Below are 25,891 nucleotides of genomic sequence, written 5' to 3'. Positions count from 1 at the left end.
TTGCTATTTTTCTGCCCACCTGATTGATATCATTCTGCAGTTTGCAGCTTGCTTCCTCACTATCAACCACACAAACAATTGTTGCATCATCCGAAAACATCTTAAACATGTACCCTAAAGTTAAACCAAAGTCATTGCTTATAAACCACAAAAAGCAAAGAAGCCAGTGCTTAGCCTTGAGTCCTCCACCTTAGGTAATGACCATTTCTCAAATCCAGGTGGCTTTGGAGATAGAAGAGTAGAAACAAGGCATGAGGACACCCCATGCTAAAGAAACACTGATGAAATTCAACCATCTCATACTAACGTAGGTTGGAAAAACAGAATGGTCACTTTTTACTCAGCCAGGACCACAATACCTATTCGGGCAGCTTTATCTGGAGTTGGAGGGAATAATTCTTCACATTAGTGTCTGTACTTTTCTTTCTACCCTTTAAAAATATGAATGCTGATAGTTTTGGTGAAGTTGCAGTGATGACTCTTTGCTATCAGGATCGATCACTCTCTAAGCATTATTGGATTTGAGATGAAAGTCGAAAGACTGGATTATAATTAAGAAGGCACAAACGCATATTGTGAAAAGTAGTAAATGTGAGGTAAGAAGTTCAGGCTGTTCAGCTAATCTGGTATATTTCTTAAAAGAAAATTCTGGAAAAACTCAGCAGGTCTGGCAGCATCTGTGGAGAGAGAAACTAAGTTAATGTTTTGAGTCCGTATGACTCTTCTTCACAGCTGTAAAGAAGTAGAAATGTGATGGATTATATAATGGAGAGATGGGTGGAGAAGGAGGAGAATAGAAGGTCAGATTTAGGTGGGGGCTAAAGAGATTGTGCCATGGATATAAAACAAAAGGATTATTAATGGTGACAGTAATGACTAAAGAAGGTGCTGATAGCGGTATAATGCTTAAATAGCAAAATGTGTTCATAGAGAACAAAGGGCAGTACTGTGTGAAAGCAAAAGTAAAGAATATGTGACAGATGGCCCTGTAAAATGAATGTCTGGGGGGCGAGGGGGTGAGGTGAAGTTGCATTGTGACAAGCAAAAAATAGGGGGGGGGGGTCAAGATGGAGGAGAAACTTCGCAGAACTCAATGTTCTGTCCTGAGGGCTGTAGTATGTCTTAATCAGAAGATGAGGTGTTGTTTCTTTAGTTTGTATTGGGCTTCACTGGAACATTGCAGCAGGGCAAGGACGGACATGTAGGCCAAAGAGCAGGATGATGACTTGTAATGGAAAGTGACAGGAAGCATGGGATCATGATTGCAGGGTGAGCAAAGGTGTTCTGCGTTTAATTCTGCGTTTAGTTTCCCCAATGTACTGTAGACTGTATTGGAAGTAGAGAATACAATTGTGTGTGTGTGTGTGTGTGTGTGTGGGGGGGGGGGGGGGGGGGGGGGTAATGTGTTGAACCTTCTGCAATTGCATGGGAAGGTGATGTATGATTGGGGGTGTTCGAGGAGTGGACCAGGGTCTCACGGAGGGAGTGGTTCCTCCTGTTATTGTCTGGCATACTGACCTTTACTTCACCATCTCTCAGACACTACCTCCTACCTTCCCCTTGACCATGACTCTCAAGCCTTCACCCCCCCCTTCCCACATCGCTTTCCCATGCAATCACAGAAGTCCCCAAACACTCCTTTCAGGTGAAACAACATTTCACTTACACCTTCTTCAGTTAGTCTACTGCAGGCATTTCAAAGTCGGAGCGCGTGTCGGGAGGGTCGTGGAGCCGCCCATCGTAGCGCTCCCAATTGCGCAAATTTGCGATCAACAGCCATGGTTCTGTGCATGCGCATTGATGAGTGGGCATGCATGTGCAGTGTGCCCGCACTTTTTTATATGGTCGCAGCAGCCATTTTGAAGGCCACTCGCAGCCGGCAAAGATTGAGCGAGAATTTGCGCAATCGGAGATGCAGGAGAAGATTTCTTTTTTTTTAAATTCAATCTAATCTTCCTGCGTGAAGGGAGGCAGGGAGTAGGTAACGCCCTGCCGAATGTCGACGTCGCCTGCTTTGGGCGTGATTGCAATTCCTCCATTTTGTCAGCAGCAAACAAGTAAAAGAGGACAAAGCAGGCTCACCTCTTGCATTAAAGGTAAGGGAAAATGATGGGTCGCAAATGCCAGCCGGGGTGCGTTGCGAAGGTCGGCCTACGGGAGTCACAAAGGTCGGCCAGAGTGGGTCGCGAAGGTTGGCCGCCGTGGGTCGTGAAGGTCGGCCGGCATGGGTCCTGAAGGTTGGCCGGTTGGTAAAAATGGGTCCCCGTAATAAAAGTTTGAAAAACACTAGTCTACTGCATTCATTGCTCTCTTTGCGATCTCGTCTATGTAAAGGAGACTGATGTTGGTGGGGTGGTCAGCAACTTTAAATTTAAAAGATTGGGGCTCCCTGTTTAAATGGTGCCCTGATACAGAAAATTTAAATTAGAAAGCGGGAGCAGGAAATCCATCCTCTGTTTCTCTCTCCAAAGATGCTGCCTGGCCTGCTGAGTTAGTCTAGCATTTTCAGTTTTGATTTCAGATGAACAGCATCTGTAGTATTTTATTTTTATTCTGGTACATTTCTTTCATTCCCATTCCTATCATTCTTCCTCCTCTGGTCTTTCCGCATCATTCTACCAATTCACATTATTTAGGACTTGATCTTGTTCTCATTTAGGATAATCTAAAGTGTGATGGGAGAATTGAATGAACTACCTTTTATACATCCTCACCAATTTCAACTTTTATTGATATTGATGAAGAAAATTATTGAGCATAGTGCATATTATGCCATTTATTCAAAAACATCCATTTCACTGCATCAGAAATAAGTTAAAAGTATCTCTAATATTGGCCTCAATCTGAATCTCCTCAATCTCCAACTCAAAAACCTGTCCTGTCCTTTTTAATCATGTCCAATGACTAAATGTTGGCCACTTACACCACATACTTTAATAGTCCGTAGAATCCATAGAATCTCTACAGTGCAGAAGGAAGCCATTCGATCCATCAAGTCTGCACCGACCCTCAGAAAGAGCACTGCACTCTATCTGTGCCACTCCCACACCCTATCCCCGTAGTCCTGTGCATTGATCATGACAATCCAGCTAACCAACACATCTTTGGACACTAAAGGGCAATTTGGCATGACCAATCCACCTAAGCTTCACAACTTTGGACATCAAGGGGCAATTTAACATGAGGCTCTCTGCAGTGGGGTGCAGGACTCACTCATGCCCGATACTGTGTCACCCTTCACCCCCTCTGGAGGACTCCCGGATTCTGGCACATCAGAATTGAAGGATCTTTTGCTTTTCTGCCTCCGTAGATAGTCCAGGCAGTGTAGTATTGGGTCCCCACAACCAACACCCTGACTACCTCCCTCACCACTACCCTTCTTTCCCCTCTCTCCCCACCCCCCCTGCCCCCACCTTTCCTTTCCCTTCTGTTGGTACAGAGGCGAGGGTATCTGGTCTCTCCAGCGCAAAGTTTAGTGCTTGTACCATTTGTTTTTTTGTACAACTGTTGTGAACTGTTTTAATAATCAGAATATCATACCCCCTCTCCCCGTACATTGGTGCAGAGAGGACGGGTACCGTGTTTCCCCAATGCAAAATTAGTGTTTGTACCATTTGGTCTTGTAGAATTTTTTTTTTACTGTTTTAATAAAAAAATAGGGCTAATTCATCTAATAAATATAAAAAATCGCTCATTGTCATAAGTAGGCTTCAATGAAGTTATTGTGAAAAGCCCCTAGTCGCCACTTTCCGGCGCCTGTTCGGGAGGCCGGTACGGGAATTGAACCCGCGCTGCATTACAAGCCAGCTGTTTAGCCCACTGTGCTAAACCAGCACATCTTCAGGAGAGAAAATATTTATTTGATGGTATTTGCTCTCTCACTAGTTTTCACATTATAAAACATCCCATCGTCTACTCTGTGCCGGACAGAAGAAAAATAAGCCCAGTTCTTGCCATTTGCATACTCAATTTATTTATTTTAATATTGAAGTCATGTCTTTGCACCATCATCTGCTCTCAGTCCTTTGAATCTACCTTTGCCCAGTGTATAGGGAACAACCTCTTTCCCATGAGCATTGATGTCTTTTGCATCCCATAGATAGTGTGGAATCACTTTAGTTATTTTGCAAATCATTTAATCTCAGGATGTGAGTGTCATAGAACATAGAAAACACTGCAGAAGGAGGCCATTTGGCCCATCGAGTCTGCACCAACCCGCTTAAGCCCTCACCTCTACCCTATCCCCATAACCCAATAACTCCTTCTATCCTTTTTGGTCACTAAGGGCAATTTATCATGGCCAATCCACCTAATCTGCACATCTTTGGACTGTGGGAGGAAAGCGGAGCACCCGGAGGAAATCCACGCAGACACGGGGAGAAGGTGCAGACTCCGCACAGCCCCAGCGGGGAATTGAACTTGGGACCCTGGCGCTGTGAAACCACAGTGCCATTCACTTGTGCTACAATGCTGTCGTTGGCATTTATTGCCGATCCTTTAATTGCCCTGGAAAGTGATGATGAGATTTCTTCTGGAGCCCCTAGCTGCAATTTGATACGCTACGCCAAGATGTAGAACAAAGGTACATAACAGAAGGTTAGAGACATGGATTAAAATAAAATACAAAAAGGTAGGAGTGTACTTCAGGCCACCTAGTACTTGGTAGAAGGTGGAAAGTTAAATATGTAAGCAAATATGTGGAATGAGATGGAATAATTTATAATAATCAATTGACAACCAGCCAAATTAGCTGACAATTAGAAGTAGCAGAAGGAGTACAGGGAATGGGGTTTCTGCAATGTGTACAGAACACCTTTCTATTCCAGTATGTAAAGAGTCCTATATGAGAATGAGCACTGCTACATCTAGTCACAGGAAACAAACCACAACAGCTGAGAGAAATAAATGTGGCAGAATACTTATGCTGCCATCACGATTGTGACCCGATCGGCAAAATTCGGGCCAAAGACAAGACTCAACTTAATGTTTGCCACACACCATTGAAGGGAAGGTTGAATTTTCAGCAGGAATGTAAAACTACTACTGTGAACCAGGCACTCACTTCAAAACCTACTGATTTTCATTTAGAATTGATGGAATGGAACAAAGGATAATTTTTACATTGGCCAGTCGATCCATGATTCTGGTTTTCTGCAGTAACAGATAGCTTAATGGGATTGCCCAAAGTATCAGGAAAAGTCCCAGATTCATACTAATAAAACTGAAATTGCATCCAATTTCTTGACCACCACTGATGCAACATGGCTGTAGTATGTACTATGTATGTATAGGATACACTGCAGCAATGGGCCGAGTCCCTGGAGAGAACCTCCCATCCCTTGACTTCCATCACATTAAAAGGACAAGGACAGCAGATGGCATGTTGTTCTACTGAAATAGAACCCATGAAGTGCAAAAGATCCATCGAGTCTGCACTGACTCTTTGAAAGAGCACCCTACCGAGGCCCACTTGACCACCCTATCCCCATTACCACACCCAACCTGCATATCATTGAACACAAAGGGGCAATTTTAGATGGGCAATCCACCTAATCTGCACATCTTTGGACTGTGAAATATAAACATCAATTACTCTTAAGGGATTGTGCAAATATGCTTTGGGTTTATTTATTTAGAACAGCAGCACATGAGAGCATTTATACATCGGCAGAAAGTTTGCAGACATCAGCAGCAAAGCTGTGTGTCTGTGCTCTGCTCAAAAAAGTGAAACAAAGACTGGATCACAACACACGCTTCCCTACACGTGATGTTTTGCTGCTATCCATTAAATGCATATTAAAATGTCTCCTTTTCTTTTTAAAGATATTTCCACAATTCTATGGTGGGATAGCCTCAGGGGACTAAATGACATCCTCCTGTTCACCTGTTCCTATGTTCTTGCAGTTGCTGGTATTTGTGTTCCACAAAAAGTGCTAGATCAGCTGATACTTGCATTCTCCTGCAAGTGTAACAGCGTCCTTGAAACAGCCAATTCTGTCAAAGAATTCTGGTAATTTTGAGATTTGATCATGAACTGAGGCGATTAGAATGGTTGCTGAGATTGATCTGCGACATGAAGTCTCACTGATTGAAAGGATTGTTACTAGCGCGAGGTCATGACATTCCAGTAGACCTATAATCGCTGGGTGTATAGCCTCCATGATATATAACGGCCGGGATTCTCCAAAATCCCGGCTAAGTGTTGACGCCAGCGTCAATGGGCCTCTTGTCCCAGCGATGCAGTGGTCCACAGGGGGGCAGCATAATTGTACTTGCACTCCAATAGAATTAGTGAACGATTATACACCAAAAGCCTGTGCAGTAGCAGGTTTCACCATGGGCGTCCAAATTGCAGACGTAGTGAGCGGTATTCTCCCCCCCCCCCCACGCCAGGTGGGAAAATCGCCGGGGCGCCGCGCGAGTCGCACCACGCCGCCCTGACACCCGCACGCGATTCTCCCACCCCCCTCAAACCAGCACCGCGAGAATCGCGCCGGGCCGCTCGGAGAACCGCCGCTCGCTGTTTGCGGCGATTCTCCGGCCCGGATGGGCCGAGCGGCCGCTCCGACACGACAGGCTCCCGCCGGCGCCGTCCACACCTGGGCGCTGCCAACGGGAGCTGTGCGGTAACGCTGGTGGGGGTGGGGGGGGGGGGTGGGGGCCTGTGGAGGGGGGCTCCTTCACCGGGGGGGGCCTCCGATGGGGTCTGGCCCGTGATCGGGGCCCACCAATTGGCGGGCCGGCTTCTCTAAAGGAGGACCTCCTTTCCTCCACCGTCCCCCAAGATCCATCCGCCATCTTCTTGCGGGGCGGCCTCGGGGAGGACGGCAACCGCGCATGTGCGGGTGACGTCATTTACGCGACGCCAGCCGTGTCATTTACGTGGCGCCGCTTTTATGTGGCGCCAATGCCCAGCACGCGTAAAAGACGCGACCCCGCTCCTAGCCCCCCGGGGGCGGGAAGAATAGGGGGCTGGGAGCGGGCTCCGACGCCGGAGTGAAACAGTCCGGTTTTCACTCCGGCGTCGGGACTTTGTCTCCCTTTGGGAGAATCGCGCCCAATATGTTGGCACTTGTTCTTTAGTCATTCTTTGCCAATAATAAATAGATACCAACTTTCTTAGCACAAATAATTTGTATTTTGCAAACGCTTTGGATGGTGTGATGGTGTCTATGTTTTCTATGAGATTGATGGTGTGAAACATGTGTTCTCCACTCTCATTGCGCATATCATTGTCATTTTCTGATTTGTTAATGGCCTCGTGTATATGTTTCTCACTGGATACCGGATGTTCATTTCTTTTGCTTGAAGGCACCTGAAGTGGGCAGCCTGTCTGGATCAATGCAAGGCTCTTTGTAACTGCATCAGCCTTTTCCTCCAGTGCCGCTACCAAAGGCTCTTTCTGTCACATGCCTTGCACAATTGCTGGATAGATGGAAATTCCCTTGGTGCATGTAAAAGGTTACACCTTCCACATGTTTTGCTAGGTATTCTAGTGAGTGAATCAATATTTGAAATGGTATGTAGGACCTGTAAGCGTCATCAACCTGCAAGGATCGTCTCTTATGTACTTGCACCCTTGAGTCATTCTTCAATACTTTACGTTTGGGGCTTGTCTAACAAATCTTCCTGGAATGTTTGAAAGGGAGTGGATCACCAACTCAGCAATTCTGTCTGCTGGATCTACATCTGAAAAATCACAGTCTATACCAGTTTCTTTGCACCTACTGGCAAAGTTGTCTATGGACTCTGTAAGCTGTTGTTGCAAAGACAAACTCTAAATAATGAATATAGAAGGTTCATATGATTCTGTAATCAGCCTTCCAATGTAGTCAATGGGCAGGATTCTCTGTTTCTGAGAATAAGTGTTGACACCCTGGGAGCCCCGAGCAGCAGCCAGCCCATTCAGGCATGGTTGCCCCGGAAGACTCCCTCCAACAGGGACCCAGGTCTCAGGACAGGAAACAAAGCAGGCTACCTCCACTCCTACTTTACTGTCCAGGAAACCACCGACACACAGCGTTATGGTTCTTAAGTCCAGAAAGTTAGACACGAGTTAAGTTGGCAGAGCTGCAGGGCACAGTTTAGTTATAGGGGGCTGGAGCACAAACCTGTAAATATTTGTTCACATTAACCATCTGTTACCACTGTTCCAACCTGCCTCGGTGCTCTGTGTGATGGGTGTGAGGGGTGGCTGGTCTGGGCTGGCCAGAGAGATGGGATGGGGAGATTGGACAGACATTGTTGGTAGCCCCAGCTCCCCACCCCATCATCACCACCATCACCCCAGGGATTCGATGGGACCAAGTGATGGAATAGCCAGGTCATACGCAGGGATCACCCAGGTGGACAGTGGAAAGTGCGAACATGGGCAGGTGTCAGGCGTTGTCAAATGATGAGGAGCACCAGAGCTCATTGCAAGGCGGGTTGTCATCATCCTCCATTCCATGGAGCAGACCCGCTGTTACTGCTAACCCAGGGCCCCCACCCCATAGTGCGGCAGGTATGTATAACGGAGGGGTTTGCAGGCAGGGGGGGGATGCAGTATCCGTGCCCCTGGCCAGGTCCCCCCTCCCTATTTTGTGAACCTGGAGGTGATCAGAGCATCCCATACGCATTGGCCCTGGTGCACACGTCGTACATCCTCCCGTGCCTGCCTGGGCCCTATGTCCTGCCCATCCTCGCCCTCCTCATCGGACAGGAATGGCATTCCTCCTCCTTCTCCAGCACATCGCCCCTCTACTGCACGATGTTGTGGATGACGCAGCAGGACGCAATGATGCAGGTGACCCTCTCAGTATCATACTGGAGGGCCCCTTCAGAGTGGTCCAGGCACCTGAACCGCATCTTCAGGAGGCCGAAGCATTGCTCAGTCATGCTTGTGGTTTCTGTATGGGTGTCATTGCAGTGGGTATTGGCGTCAGTTTAGCCAGGGCTGGTTTAGCACACTGGGCTAAATCGCTGGCTTTTAAAGCAGACCCAGGCAGGCCAGCAGCACGGTTCAATTCCCGTACCAGCCTCCCCAAACAGGCGCCAGAATGTGGCGACTAGGGACTTTTCACAGTAACTTCATTGAAGCCTACTCGTGACAATAAGCAATTTTCATTTTTTAATTTTAATTTTCAGTCTGTGGCCTCAGGATAGGTGTCATCAGCCATGGCCGCGGTGAATATCCCCTGTCACCCAGGAGCTAATCACCCAGCCTGAGGGTTCTCTCGAATATGTCAGGAATCGCCAAGTGTGCCAGGATGAAGGTGGTAAGCACACTGCCCTGGTATTAGGTGCAGATGTGAATGATGCATAGCTGATGGTCACATATCAGCTGCACATTCATTGAGTGTTACCCCTTTCGATCTGTGCAGAGCGGCCTATTATCTGCAGATGATCCTTGGGGGACATGAATCCCATCGAACACCCCCTAGATCTGGGGCATGTCGGCAATGGTGGTGAACCCCACTGCCTGGGCATCCTGGTGGGGTCGGTCCACATTGAAGTGGATAAATTGAGCCGCCTGGGCATATCGGTCCTCCGTAACGGCACGGATGCACATGGGCACCGAGTTCTATGAGATTGCGGATGGTTCCCCACTCGGCGCCTGGAAGGACCCCGTGGCGTAAAAGTCCAGGACAACCTTCACTTTGATGGCCACCAGGAGCTGGTGTCCTCCCGTATACCCCCGCGGTGCCAGGTGTGCCATCACCTGGAAGATATACCGCACTGTCTCTCTGCTGAACTGGAGTTTTCAATGGCATGTGTGGTCCCAGGTCAGTGAATGACAGGCGGTGCCTGTATACATGAAGCCTCATGCGGCGCCTCCTTGGATCTCCTCGGCCTATTGGCGGCTCGCTCTCCATCCTGGGCTGCTGCCACCTGTTCCTCTGCTGCACATTCTGCTGCTGCACGCTCAGCAGCTGCAGGTTCCTCCTCCTCGGGCAATTCCAGTTCGTACAGCCGGAGGGCAGCCCCCAGGGCTGCGGCCACTGGCAGGAAGGCCACCGTTACTGGTTGAATTCCAATATCCATTGTCTGCAGACAGCGAAAAACCAACATGTGAGCATGATGCGTACCCCCGTGCCCAACCAGGTCCTGCGGACTACATGGCTCTGCAGGCTCTGCCCCGCATGTTCTCCCCCCCCCACCACCACCTCCCATCCCTGCATCTCTCGCCCCGTCATTGGCCGGCACTGTGGTGGGCCTCTGGCCCTCGCTGCAGTTCCTGATGCACTGCCCTCACCAGTGGTCTGCACCGCAGCCCCCGCCCGGCGCCCCCGTAGGAACTACTTTGGCATTGCATTGGGTGGGCCGTCGGCAGGTGACGGCCGGGTGGGGAGGTATGATGGAAGGTGGGGTGGGGGCACCCATACCACCGGTGTCACTCTGCAGAATCAGGGACCAAGGTAGCTGGTCAGCGGGTGCACAGCAAGATGGCTGCCTTGCAGGTCGTGGTAATGGCGGTCCGGGACTGGACTGGACACCGCGCCAGCCCCATGGGGGGGGGGGGGGGGGGGGGTTCACCCCGGCCACTCGGCCTGTTCCCCCATCACCTCCCTCTCCTCGGTCCTGGCTGGGACCCCTCCCACCCCAGCCAGCCTGGCCAGTGTCTGCCCGGCAGCCCACACACTTGCGCCTTTCTGTGTCCCACCTCCTCTCTCTCCCTTGGCAGCCACGACACCAGTTTTATGATTTTTAAAAGCACAAGTGAACCGCACTGTCGGGAACTTGGCCCATCGGAGGCAGTGAATCATGGAAGCTTTGGAGAATACCGGGTAGGGCCCGCTAATGATATGCAAACGATCTTTACTGTACGTGCATTCCAAACATATTGATGCTGTTGTCGAGGTGATGGAGATTGCGATTTGGCGTCAAATTGTCACCCGCCGTGACTTTGGCGTCGAAAACCTATTCTCTGCCCAATCGCGCATCCCGATTCCGTCCTCGACCAATGGATGATCCCACCCCTTGTCCTTTAGAGATCCTTTAGCTTTTCTGCTGTTAGGCCTTATGTCTTCAGCCTCTCCAGATTTTGATTCCCATTTCCTAGACTTCTCTTGCCGTATGTTTCATGGACACAAATTAATCAAGAAACCATTGCTCTGTACACTGTTTGCACATGTTGAATTTGGATGGTCAGTCAGTAGCATCCTAATTCAGACTGAGGTATTTTGTGGACATTTAGACAATACCCTTTTGCCTTTCCTTTTCCTAAAGCCCTTGAGCTGAGTGTCACTGTAGCCACTTCTGCATGCTTTTCCAAAGCTACACCCATTAAAATCACAAGCTTCTCTGGCCCGATTCCTATGAAGGTTCTTTTTTGTACTTTTCTTTTCTCCCTTGCTCCTTATATCCTTCCTGAACTAACCTGGTACTGGTCCTCTTCATTTGCTGTCCCACTTATGGAATTGACAGGCTATGAGCTGCAGTCTAACCACGAGAGATCCGTCTGCTTACCAACTCATTACTTGAGCACTATTCTGCCATTGTGGCCTACATTTTCAAGCACTCGGCATCCACCGTTCTGAGAGTCAGTGGTATAGCCTTTTTTGACAAATCAGACAGGCCTGTTGCAAATTCACACTCAATTGAGCATTGATTGGCAGCAGGCAAGATGTCTGTCCACCCTTGGTTGGAAGTCCCCTCTTAAGAGAGCTATCGATCAATCAGATTGGCCGACAGCTTTCTCGTCCCTCCAGGTAAAGTGCTGCAGTGGGCAAAATAGGTACTGCAGCATCGTGCCTGAGCCTTTGTCATGGGCCCACACTTGAAAATGAAAAATGAAATGAAAATCGCTTATTGCCACGAGTACGCTTCAATGAAGTTACTGTGAAAAGCCCCTAGTCGCCACATTCCGGCGAGGCTGGTACGGGAATCGAACCGCGCTGCTGGCCTGCTTGGTCTGCTTTAAAAACCAGCGATTTAGCCGAGTGAGCTAAACCAGCCACTTCAGGTAAGGGGTGGGAGGAACGGGGATGCCATGAAGGGAATGCCACGGAGGGTCGGGAGGCAGGTGACCGCAGTGTCGCAGAGTAGGAAGGGCCTGAGCTTGCAGGGCCCTGAGGAGAAGGCGACCCAAATCCGAAGGGGCCCTCAGATTGAGGCACCCCACCTCCCTTCCTGTCCGATATCAAGATTGTTAATTTTTTTCTATTCGGCACCCTGATCCAACCTGCATCCACCAGCCTAAACCTTGAGGCTGAGCAGGAAAAGTGGCTGTTAAATGGCCACTTAAGGGCCTCAATAGGAACATGGGCAGGGTTTTTGTCCGAGGCCCTACCATGGGGCAGGTAGGATCCCGGAGGTCCTGTCCATGCAATTTTACACTCCCCCACCTCAGAACGTGTCTGGGGCGGCGGGCCTAAAATTCTGGCCTGTGCCTTCAAAGTATCAACGTTGCAGTAAGGGGCAGCAGGGTAGCATGGTGGTTAGCATAAATGCTTCACAGCTCCAGGGTCCCAGGTTCGATTCCCGGCTGGGTCACTGTCTGTGTGGAGTCTGCACGTCCTCCCCCTGTGTGCGTGGGTTTCCTCCGGGTGCTCCGGTTTCCTCCCACAGTCCAAAGATGTGCGGGTTAGGTGGATTGGCCATGCTAAATTGCCCGTAGTGTCCTAATAAAAGTAAGGTTAAGGGGGGGTTGTTGGGTTACAGGTATAGGGTGGATACGTGGGTTTGAGTAGGGTGATCATGGCTCGGCACAACATTGAGGGCCGAAGGGCCTGTTCTGTGCTGTACTGTTCTATGTTCTATGTTCTATGTTGCGAGTGCAACACTCTGACACTGCAACTCCAGAATGTTGAGGATTATCTCATGCCATGTAGCACAATCTATAGCTGTTCACCATGTTGCACCTGTACCTAATCTTGCTGCCAGCCTGTTTTACCATCGCTGACCACCCAGTCGTGTTGTTGTACGATGGAAACATTGACTGGGCAAGCACATTTTGGGTTCATTTATTTTAGAATAAGCATGAGAGAATTTATGAATAGGCAGAAAACTTGAAGACATCAGCAGCAAAGCTGTATGTGTGTGTGTGTGTGTGTTCTGCTCAAAAACAAAAATGAAATTAAGACTGCATTGCTTGATGTATGTTCCTTCTAGTGATGTCATGTTGCTATCCCTTAAAGGCATATTACAACACAGGCGCATTGAAGCACACTGCCTCCATGCGTCCCTTCCATCCCGATTTAGAAAATGATCTGTCGTTCTTTCATTGTTACTGGGTCCAAATCCTGGAGCTCCCTCTCCAACATCTCTGCAACCTATACCAAATGGAGTGCAGTGATTCAAGAAGAAGACCAATCACCTTATCAAGGAATGGGCAATAAATGCCAGCTTGCCAATGATACCCTCATCGCCCAGAACAAACAAATGCCATTGATACGACAGACTGGCCTTTAATTCTGACAGGCCAATTTATTTAACTGTTCTGGTAAAAATGCAGGCAGCCAAATGCCAAATTGTAAGTTTTTCCTTTCGACTAAAATTAAAGTTTGAGTGTGGAAATAGCAAAGAAGAAGAAGGCAATTAAAAATCAGAAACTAAACCAACTAATAAAAGGCTATTAACGTATAAATGTCAGAGTTTGCTCCTGATTTTTTTTCCCTCTCTGAAGAATAGCAATGAGCCCCATGGCTTAGAAGTAAAGAACGGTTTAATTAACAACAGCAGGTCAATAGATGGCCCTGATTAGATTTTAGCAGTGCCCTTCTCTACTGTACCTATTCATGAGGTGCTATTACAATCCAGTTATACTTCAAAGAAAATATCTTCTCTTGTGTAAGCTTTCACTTAGAATGAGCCTTCAGAATTCATTCGCCTGAAATACTGATACAGTTTTTCTCTGTTCAAGCCTCCACAGCTGAAGGTGTAAATTCTGAGGGAGATTATTTAATGGAACAGAGTCCACATGATGATCGTGAAAGTAAAACCGTGTCAAAATAGATAATTAAATACAGGGGAAAAAGAAGGCCGCAAATAAAGCATTAATGGTGCAAAGAGTGGTAATCTCCTTTCATGGAACGCCTTTGAGAGCATAAATCCAATTCCCTCTGCTGCCAATTGAATGCTATTTCTGCCGAGTTAATAGGCCTGCACTCATGGGACACTCGTGGAAATCAGATATATGTTTTTAAAGCCATTCCATTAATGGGAATTATCACTTGTAGAGACCCTGCTCCTTCCTTGCTGATCTCCTTTTGTAAAATGATTCAATGCCGTCCCTGCTTTTTCCAATGGAAATGTGGATTTAATTTTTTGAGGAAAGAACCATGATCATCTGAAAGGTTAGAATTAATTCAGCAGCACCTAATTCATTCGCAGTCTGTCCTGTACAAAGTCTATACAGGGTAAAAATAGTTTCAATAATGCTGCTGTTTAGATATTCATGGCATTGACTTTAGCTGGCAGAATTAATACTCTGCCAAAGTTTTTTTTTGCTGTAATTTTGAAGCTGACCCTTTAAATGCTGATGGAAAATGTGGTGAATGTATTACTGCTACCACTCACCATCATATTGCATTACACGGTATTGTATTATGTTGATGCCCTTGAGGGCTCCACCTATGGCTCTGCCTCCTCGGGGGAGGTATATAGATCTGCAGCCTGTCGGCGGCACTCAGTACAGAGCAGTCGTAGGCAGGCACAGATCTAGCTGATTAAAACCGCTGTTCACGTCAACTCTTCGTCTCGTGTGAATTGATGGTCGCATCAGTCTTCAAGTGACAAAGAGGAGAATATTAATCAACAGCCTGAGAAATTAATGTCCTACATTTCCAACTCTTTGATGTTAAATTGAATTTTTAAAAAAATAAGTAAGGGGAGTTGAGAAGAAATAAGATTCAATACTTTTGAGAAATACTGGCATTTATATCGGACCTTTCACAACCTCAGGACATTCCAAAGTGCTTTGCTGCCAAATGAAGTACTTATGAACATTATTTGATCATTATCATACTGCTGCCTATGGCAGCTTCCTATGCACAAATTGTCTGCAAGTTCTTTTTCAGCCTTGTGTTTCTGTCCAACCCACTTTTAGAATTTTATACGGCATCGTTCCACCACCTTTTCAGGTGGACCATTCCAAATCCCGAAAATTCTCTGAGCAACGAAAAAAATTCTCATCGTATCTCTAAATCTTTTGCCAATTATTTGAAATCTATGACCTTTGATTGTTGACCCACTTACCAGAGAGAATAGTTTTCTCTATCTACTCTATCAAAAATACTTATCATCTTGAAATCCTTTAATGGATCACCTCTTCACTCCTCTCCTCATAATTGAAGTGCTTCACCCCGGTAACACCTGCTCAATCAACTTTGTGCTCAAATGTTTAACAATTTTTGCCTGAAATTCAACTCTCTTACTTGAGGTGATAATCTATTTATTAAAATTATGAATAGTCATTTGGTAGAATAGAACTTGAATATTGCTGGAAAATTATATTTTGTCGAAGGTTGTCATCTTGTACTGCCCAGATCAATCACAAGAAAACACATGTCAGGGGCAACAACAACTTTATGCTGCACGAGAAGAGGGTGCTGATTGGTTGGCAAGTGGACCCTGATGGTAGTGAGATTGCCATCGAGAATGCGCCAGTTAATGGTGATTGATAGTTAACTGTCAAGCATTGTTTGAAAATTTAAACTAGGCAGCTTGACTCTGATTGGTCAAGGTATTGCGCTGAGGAATGAACCAGAAAATGGCTAGCACTCTAAACTCAAAACGCAATGTCCAACATTTGATGTGATTCTGTGATTGGACAACATTCGGGAAATAATCCTCAGTGTGTTAGAAATTACATTGCCAATCAATTTGAATGGTCAGTGTGGTGTATTTGTGTGCACGGGAAGCTACATGTATGAATAAACAGGACCCTATTCTTTGCAGACTGAAAGAATCCAGCATCTATTTCAGCTAAACAAAATAAGCGATAGCCATTCGTTGATCCATTCCTCAGGGAAATGCCTTCACCAATCAGAATCAAACAAAGCTTGGTAGTTAACTGTCAATCACCATTAACCGGTGCATTCTCCATGGCTAATGCCTCTACCAACAAAAGTCACCCTTGCCAATCAATCTGCACACTCTTCACATACAACTTAAAGTTGTTGTTTCCCCTGACAATGGAATTCTTGCTATTGTCCTGATGAATGCAGGATGAAAAGCTTTGACAATATGTCTTTTTGCAGCAAAATAAAGAATGGGAAAAAATGCGTCAAAACATTTGTGCACCCGTACCCAAGAGGGCAATTTAAATGTCAACTTTACGAATCACAAATAGAAGCTATTGTCTCTTACTAAAGGAAAACACAAAATATTTTTAAAATATGCTGGTGGAAAGGACTTCCTTGTGTCAAACATCAAAGCCCTAAATACTATTATTTTCTGTAATAACTTATTTCTGTAATATCATTGATTTTTTTATTTGCAAGAGCTAAAACTTACAAACCCATTCATCCACAGAAAAAGGAAAATATCCCTCGAACCGCAGAGGAGATCTCTCGGTTCTTCATCTATATGCCAGCACTTAGTGAGAGTAATTTCAACAAAGGCCACTCCTTTGTTCTCTTCCCATGCCCTCTGTATCTTCTTCTGATGTAGATACTTATCCCTTCTTTTCCTTAAAAAAAGCAGCAAAGATCATTGCCTCAACTATTTCCTTTAACCAAGTATCCCACGATCCAACAACTCTTTGTATAAAGAAAATTTGCCCAGCCACTGTTCTCATGCTTAGTGAAGATTTTAGATGGATGACCCACTTGACATTGACTCCCTGACGGTAGTCTATTTTCCTTATTATTTTTATCATAACTCTTATAATTCAGAAAAAAGCAATTAAATCTCTTTGCGGTCTTCCCTTCTTTACTAGAAACAATACCAATATTTTAGGCCTCTCCGTGTAACCATAGCTCCCCGTCTCCTAGCCTGTCAGTACCATAAGGGTTAATAATTACTGTTATTTTACACACATACACACACGCACATACGCACATGCACATTGAAGATAAAATCCTTGTTAATTTTCTTCTATTATATTCATAGGATCAAAGGAATGGAAGGCCATTTATCCCTTCAAGCCTGTTCTACCATTCAATGAGATCATGACTGATCTGCAGCTTAGCTCTATATATCCACATTTACCTCCTGATGGAGTGGCAGTTGAGCTGGATTGCCACTATTCTTGGAGGTTCTTACCTGGACATCCAGGGACCCGAACTCGGCAAACCTTCCGACTCAAGCCAAGCGAGATCTGCGTAGTGCAACTCATCCCTGGGGCTTGGTACTGAAGGGCTGTAGAGTTGCAGGTAAATAAACCCCCACCCACTTTCTTACTGACACTAACTGTCATAAACCAGGAAAGTTTAAACGGTCCAGTCAGGTTTTTGACAAGGCAAGTGTGTAAGCTAAGTAGGCAGGATTGGGGGGAAGGGGAAATTGGTGGCGGGGGTGTTTATGTTTGGGTCAGGTCAGGTCTTGGGTTGATGTTGGGTCAGGCCAGATGTCGCAGGGCAGCAAGGGTAACACAAGTGGATAGCACTGTGGCTTCACAATGCCAGGGTCCCAGGTTCAATTCCCTGCTGATCACTGTCTGTGCGGAGTCTGCACGTTCCCCCCATGTCTGCGTGGTGCTCCGGTTTCCTCCCACAGTCCAAAGACATGCAGGTTAGGTAGATTGGCCATGATAAATTGTCCTTCGTGACCAAAAAGATTAGGAGGGGTTATTGGGTTACGGGGATAGGGTGGAAGACTCGATGGGCTGAATGGCCTCCTTCTGCACTGTATGTTCCATGTTGGGGGAAGAACTCTGGCCTTTGTGGGATGGGGTGTGGGAGAAGTTGGATCATGCCCTTGGGGGTCTGGCTGGGGATGGGGTGAGAGTTGGCCCAGAGGCAGGAGAGAGAAGGAGAGACCTGCCTGCTGGTGGGGAGGGGTGTGGGTGGAAGAGACTCCTTGGGGGTGAGGGGTAATTAGTCCCCTGGGGGTTAGTGAGGGGGGGGGCAATTAGTCCCCTGAGGGTGAGGGGAGTCCTCTGGGGGTTTGGTGGTGTGTCGCAAGTCCTGTGCGGGATCTGTGTGGATTTGTGCAATACTTACCAAGAATTTAGAAGTTTTAATACTTCTAGCTGTTTCTGGATAATGGTTTATGTAACAAAGCTGTAAGAAGTTTGTGTTTTAAATCACATTTTTTGGATGTTTCCCAGTTAGTATAATTACCCATCAGAACTGAGCACTTCCTGGGCAATTCCCATGCAAACCTCACCTGGGTACTTCTCGGAGTGGGGGTGGGGGGTGGGCATTGTGGCGTGTAGGTTCCCCAGCACATTAAGGGTTATCTCCAGAATACAGCACTCTGGAAAGAAATTTATGAAAGAATGTTCTAAACTTTACCACACATTGTGTGTAGAAATGTTTCTTAACTTGACTTCTGAAAGACCTGGCTCTAATTTGTAGACATCACAACCTTCAAATGATTGATCAGAATATCTATTGTGTGACAGCTAACTGCCTTATTCACACACAACAAGCCCAAATATATGGAATTGAAAGGTCTGCTAGAAAAAGATTTGTTCCTGGAAATAAAACTCTCATGTCAATGATGAAGCTAATATTATGTTGCAAAAGATATATATTTCCAAAACAGCAGAGGTAGGTCTGCGAACTTACACGTTCAGAGGTTGCCAAGCAGGCCACTGAGCCTTTGCCTTGATGACAGTCAAAACGCTCTCTCCCTGTAAAAGAAAACAAGAAAGAAAAATGTCAATGCTCTATATATGATTGAGATTGCGGAAAATCTGGAAGAGCAAGTGAGGCAGAGGTCAAAGAGACTTCAAATTAAGAAGTGGCCATTCAACCCATTGTGCTCCTGCCAGCTTTCCTCATAGATATAAGTTCCCAGTTCCAATGTCTTCCTTGGACATCTTTTTTGAACCTTACCCATTATCTATTTATTATTATTAAAATCCTGCTTCGGTTGACACAGTTTTGCGATCCACCCGTGTAAAGCATCCCACATTCTAATAACCCTCTAGACCAAACCAATTATTTTCAACTCTTGCTTCTTTTGCTATTTGAGCTGTCACTGTAACTTGTATATATGTAGTGTCTTCGAACAAAAGGGGCGGGAAAAGTGAGGGGGGGTGGGGGGTGGGGGGTGGGGGGGGGGGGGGGTGGAGGGTCCGACCCCGGGGGAGGCCTCCGATGTGGCCTGGCCCGCGATCGGGGCCCACCAATCGGCAGCCCAGCCTCTGTGGCTGGGGGCCTCCTTTCCTACGCGGCAACCTCTGTAGTCCTGCGCCATGTTGCGTCGGGGCTGGCGCGTTGTAGGAGGCCATTGCGCATGCGCATGTCCTCATTGGCGCTGGCGCAACTGTGCATGTGCGGATCCTATGCCGCACAGTTCATGCCAGGATCGGCAGCTGGGGCGGCGCGAACTGCTCCAACACCGTGCTGGCCCTGGGAGCGGCCCGTTCATGCTGTCATAAAACGCGACGGCATTTACGACGACGTGGACATTCTGCCGCGGGATTAGAGAATCCCGCCCAAGATTCCAAGATGCTTTGCAGAAACCTGTGAGGGAAAACTGACACTCAGCCAAAGGAGAAGAGATTAGATGGGGAAACCAGAAGTTTGGTGGGTTTTAAGGAGTCTTGAAGGAAGAGAGGGCGGAGGAAGTGAAGGATGGTTTGAGGTAGCAAATTCTGCTGACTGTGGGGCATGGCCTTCAATGTAAATACAGATGTACAGGAGGCTACAGTTAGATAGAACAAGAAAATAGGGATGAGAGGTATTGTAAGACTGCAGAAAGTTACAAAAATGGAGAATCCTAAATGTATAGGCCCTTATGCCACAGAGCTGCTGACTGGAAAATTTGTCACTTCATAGCTCAGCAATAATTACTTCTGTTTTAATTGGCTAGCATTGCGGTAGAAGAATATGATACAAGTACATAGATGGTTTGCTCACCAATTTTGGCAACAGTAATTTCTAGATCTATTTGCCAATGATAATAATTGCGATTATAATTACTGATAGAAATGAAATCAATTCGGACACTTCCGGTGACGGCGGGTAGGAGGCAACCGCACACTGGAAGGCTCCCGTTCGGGAATAGAAATTTTGGGGTTTTAAAGCCCGGTCCCAGGGGCAATGGAGGTTGGAAAAGCTGTAAGAAGGCACAGGGAGGAGAAATGTCCAAGCTTGGGAAAAAAACGGCCGTGAAAAAGGGGGTTAATGAAATTCCGCTGGTGAGTGGAAAAGTCAACGCAGGAACTTTAAGGAAAGCGGAGGCTGGAGCACCAGAGGAGGCCGCATCGCTCACAGCAGAAGAAATGACCACAATGATGGTTGTGGAACTTGAAAAACAGTTCACAAAGCACATAGGAGGGATGAAGAAGGAGGTGGGGGCGGCAGTATCAAGCGCAGCGGCGGAGCTGCGGGAGCAAGGTGAGACACTGAAGGAAGTGGAAGAAGTATTATCACAGCACAGTGATCAACTCACCTCGATGGGGAAGGAGTTGCGGAAGGTGACAGAGACCAACAAGGGTCTGCAAGAAAACAGATCCAGGCGGCAGAATCTGAGGATTGTGGGTCTGCCCGAAGGTGTGGAAGGCCAAGGCCGACGGATTATTTTGCCACGATGTTGGCGGAGCTATTGGGGGAGGGGGACGATCCCTCTTGACATGAACTGGATTGGGCTCATCATTCATGGAGGCCTGTACCAAAGGCGAGTGTGCCGCCAAGAGTAGTAACTGTGTGTTCCCGTAGGTACAGCGTGAAAGAGAAGGTCCTGTGCTGGGCAAAGCAGAAGCAGGTGGTGCAGTTGGCTGGAGCTGGTATACACATATACCAGGACTTTACGGTGGAGCTGGCGAGGAGGCGGGCTGCCTTCAGCCGGGTGAAGAAGGCACTGAACATCAGCAAGGTACAGTGCGGCATAGTATATCCAGCTAAGTTGAGGGTGACCTACAAATCTAAGGACTTTTATTTTGGGACGGCGGAAGCGGCGGAGGAGCTTGCGAAGGCAGAAGAACTGTGGCAGAATTGAGAAATGGGGCTGAGAGCGGGTTGTGTACCGATGTAGCCTCATGTAAACTTTATTTTTTCACTGCGTGTTGGTGTATGTACTAAATGAGTCGATCCTGTATATTTGGACAAGGGAAGAGTTGGGACTTTCATTTGCAATGATGGTTCTTTGGGGCTTGGGTGTGTATGTTGGGGTTGTGTGCTAAAGGGGATTTCTTGGTTTTCCTGGGACCGCGCAAGGGGGAAAGAGACCCGGGCGGGGGCCTCCATGCTGGCAGGTTTAAGCCGGGCGGTGAACAGAAGTGAAGTGGGGGGACGGGCTGCGGCCATCGGAGCCTGGTAGAACAGGTTTCGGTGAGTCTAGCCGGGGTGAAAAGTTGGGGGAAGGAACCGAGGTTGGGGGGAGGAGTTTACAAGAGGAAATAGAGGGGAGGAGTCTGGGGGGGGGGGGGGGGTCTACAATTCATGGGTGCCATTCACAGTGCTCTTTCAGGGATTGGATGGCATTGAATATTACGGGGGGGTTGGGGGGTGGACTATATATGTCAACGGTGACCAGGGGCGATTCCTGATTCCTTTTTAATTTTTCTTTTCTTCCTCCTTGGGAGGTTTAGTTTTATTTAATGTTTATATTGTCAGGTGGGCCATTGTGTGGGGGGTTGCTGGGAGGATGGGATCGTTGTTGTTGGTCGGGGGATTGGCATTGTATTCGTTACCGTTTACTGTTTGCTGGTGGGGGGTACATTCTGAAGAAAATGTGAAAATGGAGGATAAAAATATTTAAAAAGTAAAGAAATGAAATCAATTCTCTCAAGAATTTTACCTCCCTTTACAAAAAGTATTTTTTCACTTTTCATAATGATATCTTTTTCCTGTATTTCGGATTACATCTTAAACTGAGGCCCCATTATTCCTCTCTTGCGGTTGCAAAAGGATCAAATGGCCACTCTTCGAAGGAGAGCAGAGGTTTCCCACCTTGGTATCAGTCATCATGGCCAGGACTGCTGGCTGGGTTTTCATCCTTCCTTATCGTGGGGCAGTCCACGGCAGACTGAGACACTTCCACACCTTCTCAGGTAAAACCAGCTGGCAGGCCTTGGCTGAAAGCTGGAACTTGTTTGGCACATGCAGATCAAGGTGATAAAGGGCGCAGTTACCCGATGTGTCCTTAGGGGGGATTCTAACACCACTGAGAAAGCAACGAGAGAGTGCGCAAAAGCACCCTTTCATTATTCCATTTCACCTTTGCAGGAATTAAGATTCCCACTGAGAATTGTGCAATTTATTTTAAATCGTCGCTGCTTTTCAGAGCGGATTTGAAATTGAGAAATACAGATGACAGCCTAGGATTGGCAACACAAGATATGGTCAAGTTTGAAAGGAGTCAGCGAGAAGACATATTGAAGCAATGTTTCAGTAATTCCTAAATTATACTTTAAATACTTGTAGGATTGTCAGGAGGTAGAAAAGGCTGGTGCAGACTCGATGGGCCGAATGGCCTCCTTCTGCACTGTAAATTCTATGATATAAGAACTGGGGGCAGAAGTGGACCATTTGGTCCTTCAAGTCTGCTCCACTATTTAATATGATCATAGCTGGCTTTTTGCCTCAACGCCACTCTCCTGCCCACTCTCCATATTCAATGGTTCCTTTGGAGATTAGAAATCTATCAATTTCAGTCTTGTGCATTACTCAGTGGTGTAGCATTCGCAGCTATCTGGATCAGACAACTCCCAAGATTCACAAATCTTTGAATGGAGAAATTTCTCCTCATCTCAGTCCAACCTCTTATTCTGACACAGTGGTTTCATATTTAAGATTACGAAACCAGGGAAAACAACCGCTCGGGGCCTACCTTGACAAGCCCTATGAGCATCTTCTGTTTCAATGAGATTATAAAGCACCCCTCATAACCAAAGGACATAAATAACCTCAGGGCATCCAAAAGGCATTTACAGCTAATGAAATACTTCTGGAGCGCAGCCACTGTTATAATGTAGTGAATGGGGGGAGCCAATTTGTGCACAGCAAGCTCCCACAAGCATACGATAATGCTTGGTTTTTGTGGTGTTAGTCAAAGATAAATGTTGGCCGGAAGACTGGGGAAACTCCCTAGTTCTTCTTTAGGTAGTGCATGGGTTTTTTTAAAAAGGCACCCTCCTGCGAGAGCAACTGTGAGCCCAAATTTCCATCTCAGACAAAACACAGCACTTACAAGAGTGTTGCACTTCCCTAGCACTGTACTGAAGTGTCAAACCCATGACCTGGAGATGGAGAGGGTTGAATATTTCCCACTGAGCCACAGTTGGCCCTGATTGGCCTTAATTTCAACATATAAAAGGTGCTTGGAGGAGGATGAGAGGAGGAGGTTAGATTTTGTTAGGTGAGAGTTGGACAAAACAGTGTTAGGTAAGAACGCTGGGATTTATGTCACATCTCTATTCCAATAGAAACTAAACAGATCTCAAAACCAGCAGGACTGCCTTCATTCTGCAACCCCAGTCACCGCGACATTGCAACACACAACGAGCCTCTTGCGTTTCTCTCACCAATTTATGCCATCTACAAAAGAAAACACACAGAGCTAGCTGGCAACAGAGTTTGTGTTCAAATCGAACGCCCCTGTGTGTTTTATCACGCTGTGTGGATGAAATTAAAAACAATAAAAATGCAAACGATTCAGTATTCACCAGAATAAGTAGGAACGATACTTAATAAGAGTGCTACCACGCCACAGGAGTTAGTGCAATTTGGATTTACGACGCACGTCATCTTTCCCGTTTGACAAGCATCTGGTAGACTTTAAACGCAATCAGTTGATCCAGAGAGACATTTCCTGCTATTTACAGTGACGCGTCTCGTAAATTAGTCACTGGTAATGGAGGCCCATTAATACGCTTGGGTGAAATCTAATAACTGGTTGGATTAGGTAGTGTAGGCTGCGAGGATCAAAGTTGCCTTTTGCTGCTTCCAGGAACTCTGCATTAGAACATCGCAATTAACTGTCTGACTTGGTATAAGATTACGGGGACTGAACGCACTTGCATTACAAATCAGAATCTTTGAGATGGTCTAAACTTCAGCAGCAGAAAGATGAAAACCCCACCAAATTTCTGGGCCAGTTGTAACACATCTCAGGAAACCTCCAGGGATTGAAGGGGGAAATTGGTGACGTGTAAGTTGAATTTTTTTTTAAGCCTTTCAATTGCCCGAGGATGCAGCATCCAAACAATGAAAATCTTGGAATGTGGCCAACATTGCTGAGGTAATATTTGTTGGCCTTTGTTGCCCTTGGGGGCAGTATAATTCAGTCACATAGGGTAGCACTATAAAAACATGCAAGCTAGGCCATGTAGGGAATAGCACTTTTCTCCTTTTTATGGAGGGCACTCACGAACCAGGTGGGTTCTGCAACATCCCAACAGCTTTCCTGCTAATAAACAAGCAGAAGAAAGAATATACTTATATGACGCCTATCACACCTCGTGGGGCAGATCTCATTGTTCCACAAGTCAACTGCTGAGGTCATTTCACTGGGCGTGGCTTCAGTTTGACATCTCAACTGAAATATCTCACCACCAACAATGCAGCGCTCCCTCATCATTGAACTGAAGTGTCTGCCCCAATTCTGTACTCTTCCAGTCTGATTTTATGATTTTATCCAGCAGAGGGCAGCAGAGCAGAGCTACTGATCGGCTGTTCTGGGGAAATTTGCATACGTGCAGTGCAGTCAGCCTAATTTGAAGGTGTACCTGCGAAAGAGACCCGAGGAGTTCGAGTGAAGGCAAGCATCCAGCAGAGGGCAGCAGAACAGAGCTACTGATTGGCTGTTCTGGGGAAATTTGCATACGTGCAGTGCGGGCAACCTAATTTGAAGGTGTACCTGCGAAAGAGACCCGAGGAGATCGAGTGAAGGCAAAAATCCAGAAGAGGGCAGCAGAGCAGAGCTACTGATTGGCTGTTCCGGGGAAATTTGCATACGTGCAGTGCGGTCAGCCTAATTTGAATGTGTTCCAGCGAAAGAGACCCGAGGAGATCGAGTGAAGGCAAGCATCCAGCAGAGGGCAGCAGAGCAGAGCTACTGATTGGCTGTTCTGGGGAAATTTGCATACGTGCAGTGCGGTCAGCCTAATTTGAAGGTGTACCTGCGAAAGAGACCCGAGGAGATCGAGTGAAGGCATGCATCCAGCAGAGGGCAGCAGAGCAGAGCTACTGATTGGCTGTTCCGGGGTAATTTGCATACGTGCAGTGCGGTCAGCCTAATTTGAAGGTGATTTGTGGAGGGGCTGTTGTCAAGTGACAGTTAAACCTGAAACACTTCCTCAGTGTTTCCCCCCCTACCTCCTCCTCTAACCAAAAAAAAAACCCACGGTCGTTGGGAAGCGGGAGCAGGGGCCTGTCGTGAAGGTGAGTGAGTGCCTTTAAATTTGCTTACCTTTCAGTGGGAGCAGGGTTTGAGGGAATATCGGGTAAGCTCTTCCTTTCTTTTTCTTGTTTTTTTTAAATCTAGAGGTGATGTCAGGGAAGGCAGTACAATGCTCCTCCTGCAGAATGTTTGAGGTGAGGGACACCGTCAGTGTCCCTATTGATTTCATCTGTGGGAAGTGCACCCAACTCCAGCTCCTCAAAAACCGTGTTAGGGAACTGGAGCTGGAGCTGGATGAACTTCAGATCATTCGGGAGGCAGAGGGGGTCACAGATAGAAGCTTCAGGGAGGTAGTTACACCAAAGAATAAAGATAGATGGGTGACGGTGATAGGGGCTGGGGGTAAACAGTCAGTACAGGGATCCCCTGTGGTCGTTCCCCTTAGTAACAGGTATACCGCTTTGGATACTGTTGGGGGGGGGGACTTACCAGGGGTCAGCCATGGGGTACA

At 46.9% G+C, this 25,891-nt stretch overlaps 1 protein-coding gene across 1 annotated transcript in view; it reads right to left on the bottom strand.

The window, feature by feature from the left end:
- spon1b (spondin 1b) overlaps window positions 1–25,891 on the bottom strand; it is a 401,065-nt gene that overhangs the window by 90,872 nt on the left and 284,302 nt on the right. Inside the window, 1 exon segment of the mRNA XM_038807896.1 lies at window positions 18,657–18,721. Within this exon segment, the coding sequence (XP_038663824.1) occupies window positions 18,657–18,721 (65 nt within the window).

The sequence above is a fragment of the Scyliorhinus canicula genome, chromosome 9 (genome assembly GCF_902713615.1).
Source record: "Scyliorhinus canicula chromosome 9, sScyCan1.1, whole genome shotgun sequence".
NCBI classification, from domain to species: domain Eukaryota; kingdom Metazoa; phylum Chordata; class Chondrichthyes; order Carcharhiniformes; family Scyliorhinidae; genus Scyliorhinus; species Scyliorhinus canicula.
Note: the sequence above shows the minus strand (reverse complement) of the source record. Positions and strands in the feature narration are given on the sequence as shown.